At 51.1% G+C, this 15,106-nt stretch overlaps 2 protein-coding genes across 2 annotated transcripts in view; both read left to right on the top strand.

Annotated features, from left to right (window-relative positions):
* The first annotated feature begins 1,211 nt into the window (after positions 1 to 1,211).
* On the top strand, positions 1,212 to 9,681 carry LOC112551329 (zonadhesin-like). The gene is made up of 8 exons (XM_025211722.1): positions 1,212 to 1,248; positions 3,713 to 3,794; positions 5,628 to 5,744; positions 6,081 to 6,322; positions 6,409 to 6,692; positions 6,797 to 7,176; positions 7,563 to 8,161; positions 9,550 to 9,681. The coding sequence occupies exons 4-8, from the start codon at positions 6,131 to 6,133 to the stop codon at positions 9,679 to 9,681; spliced, it is 1,587 nt and encodes a 528-aa protein (XP_025067507.1). The 5' UTR covers positions 1,212 to 1,248; positions 3,713 to 3,794; positions 5,628 to 5,744; positions 6,081 to 6,130.
* Positions 9,682 to 9,942: 261 nt separating this feature from the next.
* The window catches only part of LOC102388031 (IgGFc-binding protein-like), a gene marked incomplete at its 3' end in the record, with an annotated part of 17,018 nt that continues 11,854 nt past the window's right edge, over positions 9,943 to 15,106 (top strand). Inside the window, exons 1-5 of the mRNA XM_025211718.1 lie at positions 9,943 to 10,489; positions 11,073 to 11,272; positions 11,367 to 11,747; positions 13,178 to 13,464; positions 14,159 to 14,427. Coding sequence (XP_025067503.1) covers positions 9,943 to 10,489; positions 11,073 to 11,272; positions 11,367 to 11,747; positions 13,178 to 13,464; positions 14,159 to 14,427 — 1,684 coding nt within the window. The remainder of the gene's footprint in view (positions 10,490 to 11,072; positions 11,273 to 11,366; positions 11,748 to 13,177; positions 13,465 to 14,158; positions 14,428 to 15,106) is intronic.

Below are 15,106 nucleotides of genomic sequence, written 5' to 3'. Positions count from 1 at the left end.
AAGGAGAGAGGGCTGTTAGCACCTGTGAAGTGAAGAAAGATTTGCAAGAATCTGGTAGACTGAGTCATGAAGTCAGTTGAGTCTGTCAGCGCTGCCTGAATAGAAATGCAACTCCTTCCCCACCCCCAAGTCAGTTAGTTTTAATGTCTGGATGGGGCAGGATCAAAGGGGGAAGGTGCAGCTGCACCACTGCACCCCCCTGGGTCCACCCCCGAAGGCTGCATGTGCAGCTCTGTAGAACAATGGGAATGCAGACTTCAGCCGTAGTGCACGTACAGTAACGCTATTCAAGGTTCGGTTGGGGTCCACATTTGTTGATAATAATCAGCAGCAATAACTGTAATGATTCTAGACCCAACAATGACATCCCCCATGACTCAAGCCGGCACGGAGTATTACAAGGATCAATTTATGATAAAATATGCTTGAAAAGTTGGCCATAGGCTGCATGTGTGATGCAATCACCGACCTTGGAAATCTTCAAAAGGAGGCTAAACAGTCACCTCGCTGGGGTCACCTGACCCCCCCGTTACCTTTCCTGCCTGGTGCAGGGGGCTGGACCTGATGATCTTCCAAGGTCCCTTCCAGCCTTGCAGTCTATGAATAAAAGCAAGTTCAAGCACAGTCCAGTCCTCCAAAGAAGGGTGACTGGGGATTTACTGCCATCCCTTTGTACGCCCCACCTATGTGCTATCCTAATCTTAGCAAAAGCCACGTTACTTTGCACTATTCGCCCATCTGATCTCCCAGGTAGCCAACATCAGACCTAGTCAGTACTTGTCCCAGAGTAGAACTGGTTGGGAGTTTTCTGTTGTAATCGCTTTATGTGGATATAAAAATTGGCAAAATGACTTCTTTTTCATAACTATAATACAACCTTGCTTCTTGCTGTTAAACGGTGCCCAGGATCCACTCCAAAGGTGGCTACAATTCAGTTTTAAATGACACCAAGCAAAACACAAATCTCTGTCTCTCCATTCTGCAGGTGGCTATTTCATTTACCAAGAGGCCAGTAACCTCATCCCATTCGATGCGAACAGGCTTGAGAGTCCTAGCATAGTGGTTTCCGGAGACATATGCATAGACTTTTGGTATCACATGCTTGGTTCAGAGGATCAGAACGAGCTGAAAGTCATTGTGCAGGATGAGGCAAAGGAAACTGAGGTTTGGAGTCGACATGGAAACCAAAGTTCTTCTTGGATGTACAGTTTCAGAACTGTTTCTTTTGAGGCAGAAAAAAGAATAAAGGTAACAGACACCAAGAACACTCCTAAATGTTTGACACGGCAGGAACGATTTTCCTAATCCTTGTAAGCTGTAAGGGGTTGTGCTCTAAAACCAGGAGATCTTGGTTACACTTTGCAATTCAGTGACTTGAAACAAAGGGCAATTGCATCAAATTACAGTATAAATAGAGCATGCTCTGCTTTTGTCCCCTCTAATTACCACTTCATCATATCATGTTAATGGCATAACTGAGAATAATCAGGGTGTAAATGAAGTGTAGTCAGTGTATCTGGGTTCCAAAATGGCATGCATTAAGTAAGGGACTAAAGTGGCAATAATAAGTGTTTTAGACCTGTAATTAACCTTCTATCATAAAGACTGCTTGTAATCGTTAAAAAGTGTACACACGATATATTTCCTGTATATTCAGATTATAATTATGCTGTAAGTAAGGTTGCTGCATTATCAAGTGTAACCAAAATATTCTATGTCAAAACAAAAAACCCCTCATAAAAGCCATTTTGGGAGTAGCTCTGAACTAGTTCCACTTTTGGTGCATTCTTGCTCTTCAGTAGGCAGCAGCACTGTGTCCAGAATGGTTAAAATATGGACCAGATCACTGAAGTTGTAGCAAATGTTTATCCCTAATGTTGTGAATCTATTGACCCTTGACTCTGCCTATCAGACTTTTGCTGCAGCACCCTAAAAACATCCTCACAATGATTATGTGCATTTAGAGAGTATTGTATATTAACTAGGTGCATCTACATTTGCAATTACTGTGATGCAATAAACTCCAGAGCAGTTTGAGCCAGAAAAAACTGCTCCCAGGGGCAGCATCTACACATGCAACCTGAGACAGCAGCAGTTTGAGCTGGGGTGGAGAAGGCTTGCAGCTGGCTGGACTGACCAGGCACAATTGATGCCCCCAGTCATTGTCTACATGTGTGTTTCAGTGCAATAAAGTACTCTACTGTCCCCTATAGTACTGTCTTACGGTGGAGTTAATTACTTTACTGCGCCCTAATGCTAGCGCACATGCAGACAGTGACACTTTATTGTGGAGCGAATTGGTCTATTCCGCAGTAACGTGCACGTGTAGATGCACCAACTGTGTAAGTGTTCTGTTATGTGTTTGTATAGCATCTTGCTCACTTGGAAATTTCCCAGCTCTAGTTTTCAGTTAGAAACAATTAGCTTAATTCTCAGTTTACTGCACTTTTACACCACGACTGACCATTACCTCAACCTGAACTCATCCTGCTTTCCCCCCCTGCTTTAACTGAGAGAAGAATAAGTCTCTGTGAATTGTCCTGTTGCTTTTAGTTACATTGTATGAAAATACTTTGCCTTCCATCTTCCTTACAATGGCATGATTTCAGGCTGCAGAGTACATAAATGCGATGGGTTTGTCTGTGAGTTGAGTTTAAACCATTGAGGCACTGTCTAAATCTGACCCTTCAATAGATCTGAAAAAGCAAATATCAGGGCACAATAGAACAATGCGTCAGGTCCCTGCTTTGATATGGAGCATTGCTTTTAGACTTCCACGGCAAGTCCTCTGCTTTAAAAAAAAAAAAAGTAGTAAATGCACTTAGTGAGGGGAATGGTCCTGCATGCACTACAATACTGGACTACAGGGGTGTGTGAAGCAGGCCCTATTCAATTCGGACTTGGCCTGAATCAGGGACAGTGATTCGATTTGTTGGTTCAGATCACTGTTCTTGATTCGATTCGGCCGAATCCGAATCTGAAGATTCGATGCTGATTCAGAGAATCAGTGATTCAGACATAGACACAGCTTTAAAAGTTATTTCTACATACCTCGAGGTAGCAGGCACAGCTTGTGATCACTGTGATGCTGGGGTGGATACAGCGTCCCACAGCAGCGTGGGGGGCCCTCTACATGGTCGGCAGCCAACCCGGAAGTGGACTGGAAGTACTTCCGCTCCACTTCCATGTCAGCTGGGTCTTGCGCAGGGGGGCTCCCCGTGCCCCCCGGCTCAACAGTCAGCCATGGGAGGACCCCCAGAGCCCCCTCAGACCTAGGAGGCACCAGTCAACAAGCCGGGGGGTGCATGGGGGGTCCCCCTAGAGTGCTCCCCAGGAGACCTGGAAGTGCTTCTGGTCCACTTCTGGGTCTGCTGCTGAGAGTGCTGGGGACCCCCATGCTCTTCTGGGATGCTCCATCCACCCCAGCATCACAGCATTCGTGAGCCTCCTGCTACCTAGAGGTACATTGAAAGCTGTCTATGTCCAAACCGCCAAATCTTTCCAAATCTCTCTGAATTGATTCGGAGGGTTCCGATTCGATACAGAGAGATTAAAGGGTCCTCTGATTCAATTCAGATTCGGAGATTCAGCCACCAAATCGGGCCGAATCTCCACCAAATTGAATCAAGGACTGAAGCTTCACACAGCCCTACTGGAGTAGGGCCCCTTCCCATCATCTGAACATCAAGGATTCACTTTGCATCCTGTTTAGGTCATTTTTGAAGCTGTTCGAGGACTGACAGAATATGGTGACACAGCGGTGGACAATGTAGGTGTCCGAAGGGGACCCTGTGGTGAGTCTTGCCTTGCATCTAAGTGTATTCCCAACCCACTTTTCCATTTTAAGCTGTTTGCTGTACCAGAATGCAGGACAGAGTAAGGACTCCTCAGTGTCCAAATGCCATTAGAAGGAAGTGTTAAAGTGATGTTGTAACTGTAATGGTCCACAAAATATGTGAGAGGCAAGGCTTCTTGTGGATGAGGTCTTTGACTGAACCAACTGCATAATTGGAAGAGACTTAAACAAGCTTTTGGTCCCTGAAAGCTTGTCTAACTCTATGCCAATGATGCAGTTGGTCCAATCAAAGATATCACACACAAAAATCCTGGCCTCTCACATTAGGAGGAAGTCAAAGACAAAGCATTCACTATTAGGCTCAGAAGGATTTCCCCAGGTTCCTCCCATATCCATCCCCAGCACCCCAAACTTGTTCAAAATGAGCTGTGAGCTTCTCTAAAAAGAACCAGTTTTCATGAAATTCAACAAATTTGGCTCCTGTTTTGTACCATTACTGCTGAAAGTCACCTGTTTTGGAGTTTTGGAGAGGTCTCTGCTGAGCATGTATTAATAAAAAAAGAGCTTCCCTTCCTGCCTGAGCTCTGCAGACACCCTCACTTCCTGTCCGAAACAAATAACAACCAATCAGTAGAGACAAGAGGCAGCCCAAACTCTTTGATTCAAAGCATCCTGCATGGGCAGTGGGGAAGTTTGGTTCTGAATTGGCCATTTGAGGCTGATATCAGCAATGGACTGAATCAACACCCTGCCCCCCACCCCAGATTCACCCACATTAGATGAATGCATTGTAAGGTGGATAGAAAAGTGACTGGGTCATTAGACTCAAAGGGTAGTAATTGGGGCCTTGATGTCTAGTTGGCAGCTGGTATCAAGTGGAGTTCCCCAGGGATGGGTCCTGGGGCCGGTTTTGTTCAATGTCTTCATCAATGATCTGAAAATGGGATGGAGTCTCAGCAAGTCTGCAGATGACACCAAGCTGGGGGGAACAGTAGATACACTGGTGGATAGGGCCAGGATTCAGAGGGTGCACCTGCACGTGCACTTTAATGCACATTACCCTATTTTAATGTGCATTAAAACATCACCAAAACAGTGCACTTTCGCAAAAGCACATTAAAATAGGTACTAGATTTAATGCACATTAGTAAAAGCACGTTAATGAACATGTAGATGCACCCAGAGAGACCTAAACAAATCAGAGGACTGGACCAAAACAAATCTCATCAGGTTCACTAAGGACAAAAGCAAAGTCCTGCACTTAGGAGAGAACAATTCCATGCGCCGGTGCAGGCTGGGGGTGACTGGCTGGGAAGCAGCTCTGCAGAAAACGACTTGGGAGTTATAGTGGACAAGAAGCTGAAAATGAGCCAACAGCATGCCCTTGCTGTGAACAAAGCTAACAACATACTGGACTGAATTATGTTCAGGAGTGTTGCCAGCAAATTGAGGGGAATGATACTTCCCCTCTATACTGCACTAGTGAGGCCATCTGGAGTCCTGTGTCCAGTTTGGGCCACTCACTACAGAAAGGATGTGGAAAACTTGTCAAGCAGAGGTCAATGAAAATGGTTGTGGGACTGGAGGATATGACTAGTGAGGAGAGGCTGAGGGAACTGGGCTTCTTTAGCTTGGAGAAGAGAAAATTTAGGACTGCAGGCCATACCTATCCAGGATGCAGTGCCAGGAGACAGCCCCATCACAGAAAAAGGGGACAGCTTTCCATTCTATTTGCAGTGGCTCAGCAGACAGGGACAGGCCTGTCATGTTTCCACTGTCTGCAAGCAGAGTGTGTGTCGCACAGCCCATCTCCAGTGTTGTTTTATTGCAGAGCCTGCGCCAACCACCACCCTCTCCACCAGCACGCCCACGGCCATCTCTACCACCATACCGACTGACACGACTTCAACTCCAGAGACGACCACACCACCCCCGGGGCCCAGTTCAGGTGAATGCCCTTAAAAACATATATCGCAAGGGCTCTTGATGTGTTAGTCGGTGTCTCTGCGACACGGTCTCTCTGTACCAGTCTTGTAACCCTGCACACTCCTCTGTCAGTGGGTGCGGATTCCAACCCAGGGTCTAGATCGATGCCTAAATCCCTAGAAAAGGTCCTGCATGAGCAGGGGACAGGGGAATTGCTGGAGTGATGTGGTCTGCCATGGGCCCAAGGCCTGCGGCTGGCATTGCACCCCCGCACTGGTGACTCCATGTGTAGCAAGAGGAGAAGCAGTGGTGGCACAGGTATAATCCCTGGGGGGGTGTTGTGTGCTGTGCCCTGCAGAGTCCTGCGTGGCGGAGGGAGACCCTCACTACCTCACCTTTGACAAGCAAATGCACCACTTCATGGGGAACTGCACCTACACCCTGTCCAAGCTGTGCGCGCCCAACAGCACGCTGCCCAACTTCAACGTGGAGGCCACCAATGAGTACCGCGGAGGCTACACGCACGTGTCCTACGTCCGCGACGTGGCGGTGGATGTGTACAGGCACAGGATCACTTTAGAGCAGGGCAGAGTGGTGACGGTGAGATCCGAGTGATGGGAAAGTGTGAGGAGGGAGGTGCCTGTTAGCCTACAGGTTCCAACCCCGGTGCCCTTTCTGCTTCCCAGGTGGACGGGAAGCGGGAGATTCTGCCCTTGGAGCCATCCACAGGTCTTACAGTCTCCTCCAGCGGCATGTACGTGGTGGTGACCACAGATTTCGGTCTGAGAGTGAGATTTGATGGGAACCATCGCGTGGAAGTGACACTGCCAAGCTCCTTTAAAGCACAAGTGTGCGGGATGTGTGGGAACTACAACGGGAAACCAGGGGATGACTTCCTGAATCCCCAGGGCGGGATGGAGCCGGACTCGACCAGCCTGGGCAACAGCTGGCAGGTCTCCAACCACAGCAGGTAGGTAATGCTGCCGGCAACCTTGGTGCCGTCCAGGCAGTGTGCGCTGTACAAGGAAAGCCCCGCACCGACCTGAGTCCCCTCTATCTTTGGTTTTTTCTCAGTTGCCCTCCAGCAGTAGATAAGCCCCCTATATGCAACCAGACCACCCAGCAGCTGATTGGGAGCACCAACCTGAGCCGCCTCTCTCTTTGGTTTTTTCTCAGCTGCCCTCCAGCTGTAGATAAGCCCCCTATATGCAACCAGACCACCCAGCAGCTGATTGGGAGCAGTCAATTCTGCGGGCTCCTCAAGGAGGGGACCGGCCCGTTCAAGCAGTGCCACGGTGTGCTCCGCCCTGACGCATACTTCAACAACTGTGCCTACGACCTGTGTGCGCTGCAACTGGAGCCCGGGGCCCTGTGCCGGAGCCTGCAGTCGTACGCGGACGCCTGCCAGTCCCTGGGAGTCACCGTCACTGCCTGGAGGAACGCCACCTTCTGCCGTGAGTCAGGAAACAAATGCCCAGGGCCCCTTCCATGTTTCTAGGCTCCTACTGGCCCATAAGTAGTAGGCGTGAGCCAGGAAGGGTTGGACCTGGGAAACTCCAAGACTTCCAAGGACAGGCTCTTCCCTTGAATGATTAAGTTGCATCCTGCTCTCTTGCCATTGCTCTGAACCACTGGTAGGTCGTCTTTGTACGACACAAGACTGGTGTCATTGTCTGGTGCTCAGGGAGTAGAACCAACCATGTTTTCACCGTGCTTAAGTAGGCATGGAGATGGATTCGGATGACACTAAAAATGCCCTGTCCAGTGCTTGTCAGGTGACCAGAAGAGTCCATTAGCACAGCAGTTCCCAAGCACAATATATTTCTCTTGTTTCCCACAGCAATCCAGTGTCCTGCCAATAGTCACTACGAGCCTTGTACGACCGCCTGCCCGCAAACCTGTGCCCGCCCCACGGCTCCATCCACGTGCAGCCTGCCGTGTGTGGAAGGGTGTGTGTGCGACAGCGGTTACCTGCTCTACAATGACCGGTGTGTCCCCAGCGGGCAGTGCGGGTGCTGGCATGAAGACCGTCACTACCCAATTGGCTCTGAGTTCTGGACCGACGATACCTGCTCCAAGAAATGCAGGTGCCCCGCTGCAGGCAGCAAGCTGACCTGTGCTGTGGCCTCCTGCCCTCCAGCCCATTACTGTGGGTTGCAGAATGGCGTGCCTGGCTGTTACCGCTACACCTACGGAGTCTGCCGAGTGCACAACGACCCGCACTACAACACATTCGACAAGGTGACTCACCACTTCATGGGCACCTGCACCTACACGCTGGCCAAGGTGTGTGGCAATGACAGCGCCCTGCCCGTCTTCAACGTGGAGGCCAAGAATGAGCATCGCGGGAACCCCTGGGTGTCCTACGTGCAGAGGGTGCGAGTCGAAGTCTACGGGCTGCGCATAGACATCGTGAGGAACCATCGCAACAGAGTCCTGGTAAGTACCAGAGCTTACAGTCATGGAGGCATAGGGCTGGATGCGACCTCCAGAGGTCATCTAGCCCACCCCCCTACCTCAGGCAGGATCACTCCTATCCAAACCATCCCCTATAAAGCAGGATTTAAACTCTACATAAGACTACCCTCATCTCCGATGCAACACACACCTCAGCCCTGAACCCGCTGCAGGGAAAGTATAGGAACCACAGCAGCCAATCTTCTACTTCTATGAAATACTGGCCGTATATGCTCAGGAGGTTCCACGTGGAGGTCATGTCCCCAGCAACACTGGAGAAAGTAAACCCCGCAATCCATACCAACCTAACCAGGCAGTAAAACTGCTCCCTGACCTCAAATATGGCATCTGTTGACCTTACGCAGAGGTGCCAAGACCCGCTAGCCAGGAACCTCTGGCTTTGTTCCCAACAGAAGCACTGGCACAGCTCAGTCAAAGTCCCCTGCCTGGGCTGCAGCCAACACCCAATGCCTCCAGGAAGTCTTACCTGACACATGTGGCAGAAGAGAAGAGCATGGAGGGGAGGAAGCAGCTGGCAAAGCCTAGAAGGCTGGGATATCCCCATTGTAGACCACAGCCATCACCGTACCTAGATCATCCCTTACCAGTGCTGTTCAACTCTCTCTTGACATCTCCAGTGATGGAGTCTACCCCTGCCATAGGCATCTCTTCTAATGCTTCACTATTTTGACAAGGAATAAGCGTTTCTGGATATCCAATGTAAACTTGCTCTGCTGCAGCTTCCAGCTTCTGGTCCATGTCCTCCTCTCTGCAGCAAGACAGAAAAGGTGCTTTCCCTGTTCTGTGTGGCAACCCTTCAATATTTGAGGGCTGCTGTCATGTCCCCTCTTAAACTCCTTTTCTAAGAGTTAAATATGCCAAGCTCCTTCAGCCTCTCCTCGCAGGACTTGCCTTCCAAGCCACTGAGCATTTTTGGTGCCCACCTCTGGACTCTCTTTACCTTTTCCACGTGCCTCTTAAAAATATGGGGGCCAAAACTTCACACAATGCTCTAGATCAGAGGTTCCCAACCCCCGGGGCCACAGGAGGGTTGCCTGCCAGACAGGAAGTCCACAAGTGAGCGGCATACTGTGGACCGGCATCCAACCCTTTTTTGTACAGAGTATATAGTTATATATATCTTTATAAATATACTCCGTATAAAAAAGGCTTGACTGCCAGTTCACGGTATGCCAGTCACTTCCGGTCTGCAGTGACTTCCAGTCTACGGTCTAAAATGGTTGGGAACCACTGCACTAGATGAGGCCTCCCCAGTGCCAAGTAGAGAGGCACAGTGAACTCCTGTGTCTTGCACTTAATGCTTCTGTTCGTGAATCCCAAAACCAAATTCACCTTTTGTGTGGCTGCAGCACACTGCAGACTCAGGCTTCCCGAAGGTCTCTTTCTTCTGGCTTCCCTTATGGCTTTCTTCAAGCAACTTCTTCAAGCTCCGCATAGATCAGATCCTCTTACCGGTAGTTCTCCAGTATATGCCCTTCTAATGAAAGAGCTAGGGCTATATTCTGTGAGGGGCATTGAGCCATGCCCTGGGGAGCGGGTGTTTCTAGGGAGAGACCCTCCCTAGAAGATGAGAAGACAAAGGAAACATTTCTGATTCTCCTGCACCGTAGGATTTGGAGTGACATGATTGTTATAATGCTTCAGTTTCCTTGCAAGAGTCCTAGGTCACGGCTGGGTAAAATAAGAAGGCAACTTCCCTTTCCTACCCTTAGGTGAATGGAGAGTGGACAACCCTCTCGGTGATGGCAGCTGGCGGCTCAATCCGAGTGAGCCGCAGCGGGCGCTACACGGTCCTGGAGACAGACTTTGGGCTGAGCGTGTCCTACGACACGGACCACTCAGTGGAGGTGAAGGTGCCCTCCACCTACTCCAGCCGGACCTGCGGCATGTGCGGGAACTTCAACGGGCGCAGAGACGACGAGTACATGAAGCCGGACGGACAGCAAGCTGCCAACTCCAACGAGCTGGGAGAGAGCTGGAAAGTGGAGGACGGCGACCCCTCCTGCAGTATCCCGCCCCCCACCGCCACACCTCCCCCGCCGTGCACTGCAGAGCAGGAGAGGCTCTACCAGAGCGCGCAGTACTGCGGCATAATGACCAGCCAGGTGGGGGCCTTTGTGGCCTGTCACTCGGTGATCAACCCCGAGAGCTTCGCGGAAAGCTGCGTGTTTGACCTGTGTGCCCTGAACGGCAGCCAGCAGCAGCTGTGTGGCGCTCTGGAGGCCTACGCGGCTGCCTGTCAGGGGGCCGGGGTGATGCTGCCTCGCTGGAGAAACACCACCTTCTGCCGTGAGTATCTGCAGGGAATCCAATGTCTGAGCAACCCTCTGGTGTTCTCGAGGGTGTCCCCCATACCTGTGTCACGCCCTGCTTACAGTTGATGCCTCTTCTCGGAAATATGACACGCTGTTGGCAGGAAAGAAAGTCCCCCGTCTTTGGTCAACCCATAGAAAAGGCAGCAGCCGTCAGGCCTGACTCTGCCAAATGTGTTTTCCACCTCCTCTTGAGGTCAGAGATAGCCAAGGGTCCATGCTTAGTACATCCATAAGGTCTTTCTAATGACTCTGCAGGGGAATGGGTGGAGATGTCCCCGGAAGAATTAGGCACGGCATGGAGACGTATGAAGTTGGTTCGTTATGTTATGGAAGGCTCCCATAGCTAAGGGGAAGTGGACGGAGTTGCTCGGTTTTACGTCCCTCTTTACTGGAACCGAATTGTTCTTGCGTGTCCTGGGCCTGAAATAGTGACTCTGGGGTTCTTCGCTCTTAGGGTGTCCTGGGGTTTAGGGTTTTTAGCGAAAGCCCGATGGCCTGGTCTAGGCGGTGCTGTGCATCAGGGCCATGAGTTAGTGCCTCCTGTGTGTGTTTTCCAGCACTCCCGTGCCCTGGCAACAGTCATTACAATCCATACACCAGTGCTTGTCCTGCCACCTGCTTCGACCCCATGGCCCCAAGCAACTGCAGCAAGCCCTGCGTGGAGGGCTGCGAGTGCAACACCGGCTTCGTTCTCAGCGGGGAGCAGTGCGTCCCCATCAGGGACTGTGGCTGCCTCCATCAGGGCAAATATTATAAGGTGTGTTCAGGGCGCGGTGTGGGATTCGGGGTCGTTTCCTCGTGCGGGTGAACCTGGGCTCTTAACAGGGTCTTTATTGGGTTGTCCCTGACAGAAAGACGAAACCTTCTGGCAAACCGACTGCAAGGGCAAATGCACGTGCGCTGAGAACGGCACTGTCACTTGCAGTAACGAGACGTGTGAAGCGGACCGCATCTGCAAGGTGCAGAAGGGAATCCTGGGATGCTACCCGCCAGACACCGCCACCTGCCACATCTACGGGGACCCTCACTACGTCACCTTTGACGGGAGACTCTACCACTTCCAAGGCGAATGCAATTATACCGTCGTCCAGCCCTGCGACAATTCTTCCGAGCCGTTCTCTGTGACCACCAGAAATGAACACAGAGGAAGCCCGGCCTGGACGGCGCTGAACTCTGTTTCTGTCACCCTGAAAAACGTTCACGTTGCTTTGAGGAAAAACAAAGAGGTCCAAGTAAGTAGACCCCCTGACATGCAGAGGCACACAGGGTAGCCTGTCTCCTTGGCTCTCCATCAGAAGTGACTCCGATTCCCAGGACTTCTTCGCCCTCATGGCTCTAAAGAAACGAGTACCGATACAAATGCTCTGCAGTACACCAGAGGCCAGGGCCACGCTTCTTCTCTCCTAGGTAACTTTAGGGTTTCAATTTGAAACCCTCACCTTGCTCCTGACAAAGCACAAGTGTCTTTCTCCATCTCTCTGCCAAGGGAGATGGAGAAAACCTGTTACGCTTGGCCCCTAGTAAATCCATGGAATAAAAGTGGTATTTCTCCATCACCCCTCTAAGGAAGAAATGACTTGTTATGCTGAGTAGGGATGTGCAGATTCGGTCCAATTCAGGGACAGTGATTCGATCCATTGATTCAGATCACTGCCTCCAGTTTGATTCAGCTGAATCCGAATCTGAAGATTCGATGCTGATTCGGAGAATCAGCGATTCAGACACAGGCACAGCTTTAAATGGTTTTTCTACGTACCTCGCGGGACAAGTGCAGCTCGTGATCGCTGCAATGCTGGGGCGCATGCAGCATCCCACAGGAGTGCGGGCGGCCCTCCACGTGCTCAGCAGTCAACCTGGAAGTGAACTGGATGTACTCGGCGATTGGCCACAGGGAGACCCCGGGTCCCCCCCAGACCCAGGAGGCACCAGTCGTTGAGCCGGGGAGGTTCCCAGGCTCCCTGGTGGACCCAGAAGTGCTTCTGGTCCACTTCCGGGTCTGCAGCTGAGCACGCTGGGGAGCCCCCCGCACTTCCGTGGGATGCTGCATCTTCCCCAGCACTGCAGTGTTCAGAGACCCTCATACCGAGAGGTATGTAGAAAAAACGTTTAAAGCTGTATCTATGTCCGAATCACCGAATCTGTCCGAAGCTCTCCAAATCGATTTGAGAGATTATAGGGTCCTCTGATTTGACTTGGATTCAGAGATTCGGCCACTGAATCAGGCCAAATCTCCACTGAATCAAATCAGGGACTGAAGCTTTGCACAGCTCTCACGCCTGGCCCCTAGTAAATCCGTGGAATGAAAGTAGTGTTCAGTTGAGGACATGCCGTGAGCAGTCACTCGTTAAGTGTTAATACTGTTTCTCACCCGCACTACTAGAGCACTGCTACTAGAGCACTGCCGAGCAGGGGCATGACTAGGAGCCAGGACACGTGGGATCTCTCTGCTCTGGGTGGAGGGGAAGGGAAGGGCTGGAGGCAGTGCATCCTGGTCACTAGGTGGGCCACACTGCCATACCTGCACTTTCACCAAGAGCCCTGTCGGGCAGCTTCTACCTTCTCCCAGTCCTTTCGTATGAGCTGCGACGTGTCTGCAGTGTGGACACCTCACTGATTCCCAGTGTCCTTGCTAAGTCTCTGGTTTGTGTCTCCCCTGTTTTAGGTGAATGGAATTCGAGTGGCTCTTCCCGTGAATCTTCCTCCTGGGATTTCAGTTGCTCTGCAGGGAGCCTATGTGGTGGTTGACACCCCCGTCGGCATTCAGGTCAAGTTTGATGGTGACCACGAGCTTTTTGTTCGTGCTGACGAGCGTCTCAGGGGGCAGCTGTGTGGTCTGTGCGGCACCTACACGGAGAATCAGCTGGACGACTTCCTGAAGCCAGACCACCGCCTAGAACAGGATTCAACTAAGTTTGGTGACAGCTGGCAAGTGAAGAATGACAACTGGACGTAAGTAGTTGGGGACTCTCTGGGGAGAACAGGTCAAGGTCTACAAGAACCAAGATGTTACAGGCTCCACGGACACCCGCACTCATTTTTTTACATAAGCCCATGGTTTTGCCTCAGTCTGGGGCAAAGCAGATGTGAATCCTGTCCTGAGTCTGGTGTGCACACCCATTCCCCTCTCAATCAATGTTTAATGAGGGGCTGAATGCACCGCCACGTGTCTGGTATGGTTTCAATAATGCAGTCCCAGGACACCTGTTCAGATGCACTTTGCTGCGTTCCAGGACAGGCTGTTCTAATTATTTATCCCATGAACCTTTTCACAATGGACTTGGATGTCTGGATGATCAGACTGACTGCATCTACACAAGATGCTGACTGTGCAGTAGCTCATTAGTAGTAGTGTTACGTGGCACAAAGTGTGATGTGATGCTACTACACAGTAGTAACGAGCTACTGCACAGTCAGCATCACCTAAAATCCATTCAGCGATCCTAGGGCACAGCAACTCCGGTTACTGCACAGTCATTTAGTACTTGTGTATGCAAGTACTGAATGACTGAGCAGTAACCACTGCACAGCAAGCTTCTCGTGTAGATACAGCAACCTTGTCCCAGGATAAAATGCTTTCTCCCAGAACATATACGATGTCTGTTTGTTCCTCGCATAATGGACCTGATGTTTCTTTCTGATGCAGCTGCGGGCCCACGCCTGTCCCACCAGCCTGCAACCCCGTGCAAGAGAGGAAGTATGAAGAGCTGTGCAAAATCATTGTGGCCAGCAGCGGGCCTTTTGTATCATGCCATTGGTCCACTCCCCCTCAGCAGTACTTTGAGAGCTGTGTCTATGACCTGTGTGCCACGGGAGGGGACATGGAGCAGTTCTGCAAAGTCCTGGGAGCGTACGCTGCCGCCTGCGAACTTGGAGGGGTGAGCCTGGGTGACTGGAGAAAGGACACCGTGTGTGGTGAGTGATGCGTCCAGCCTGCCGCTGGGCAGAATGTGAACCAAATCAAAATGCAAGCAGAGTTTTTGTGAAATCCTCAGTGCAGTGACATTAATCGGAGACCTCCGTGGCACGGCCAGTGGTCGCAGATGTTCTACACTAGCAGATGTGGAACCTGACCCCGCGCTGTCGTGGGCAGGAGTCTCCTAGCCAGGCTGGCGATCTGTGCTCTATTTACGGCCCTGAGTGCCTCACGTTCAGCAGCTGCCTCTGCTTTCCATCACCTCTAGGGCAGACGTGCGTTGCAGAGGCTGATGCTGCTGAAGGCACCAGGTGCTGGCAGCCTCCCTCAAGTCAGGTTCGTGAACTAGGTGCCTCATTCTGACTTTGAAAGTCCAACTTCAGCCCTGATATGTAGCCATTTTGGTTTGGGATTTTGGATCAGACTAGTCGCACCAGCTTTCAAAGACTGCTTGGTTGAGAAACCTGTGGACTGTAGGCCGTGCCTGTCCAGGATGTTGTGTTAGGAGATGGAGAGAGCCTCCTTCAACCCATCGTTGAAAAAAGGAAGCGTTTTCCTCAGCAGACAGAGACAGACGTGTCACATTTCTGCTGTCTGGAAGCCAGGCGTGTTTCACACAGCCCATATCCAGTGTTGTTTCGTTACAGAGCCTGTGCCTGGAATGCCGCCCACCACTAT

This window comes from Alligator sinensis, unplaced genomic scaffold, assembly GCF_000455745.1.
Source record: "Alligator sinensis unplaced genomic scaffold, ASM45574v1 scaffold697_1, whole genome shotgun sequence".
In the NCBI taxonomy this organism is placed as follows: domain Eukaryota; kingdom Metazoa; phylum Chordata; order Crocodylia; family Alligatoridae; genus Alligator; species Alligator sinensis.
The sequence above is the reverse complement of the archived record's forward strand: the minus strand, read 5'-3'. Positions and strand labels throughout refer to the sequence as shown.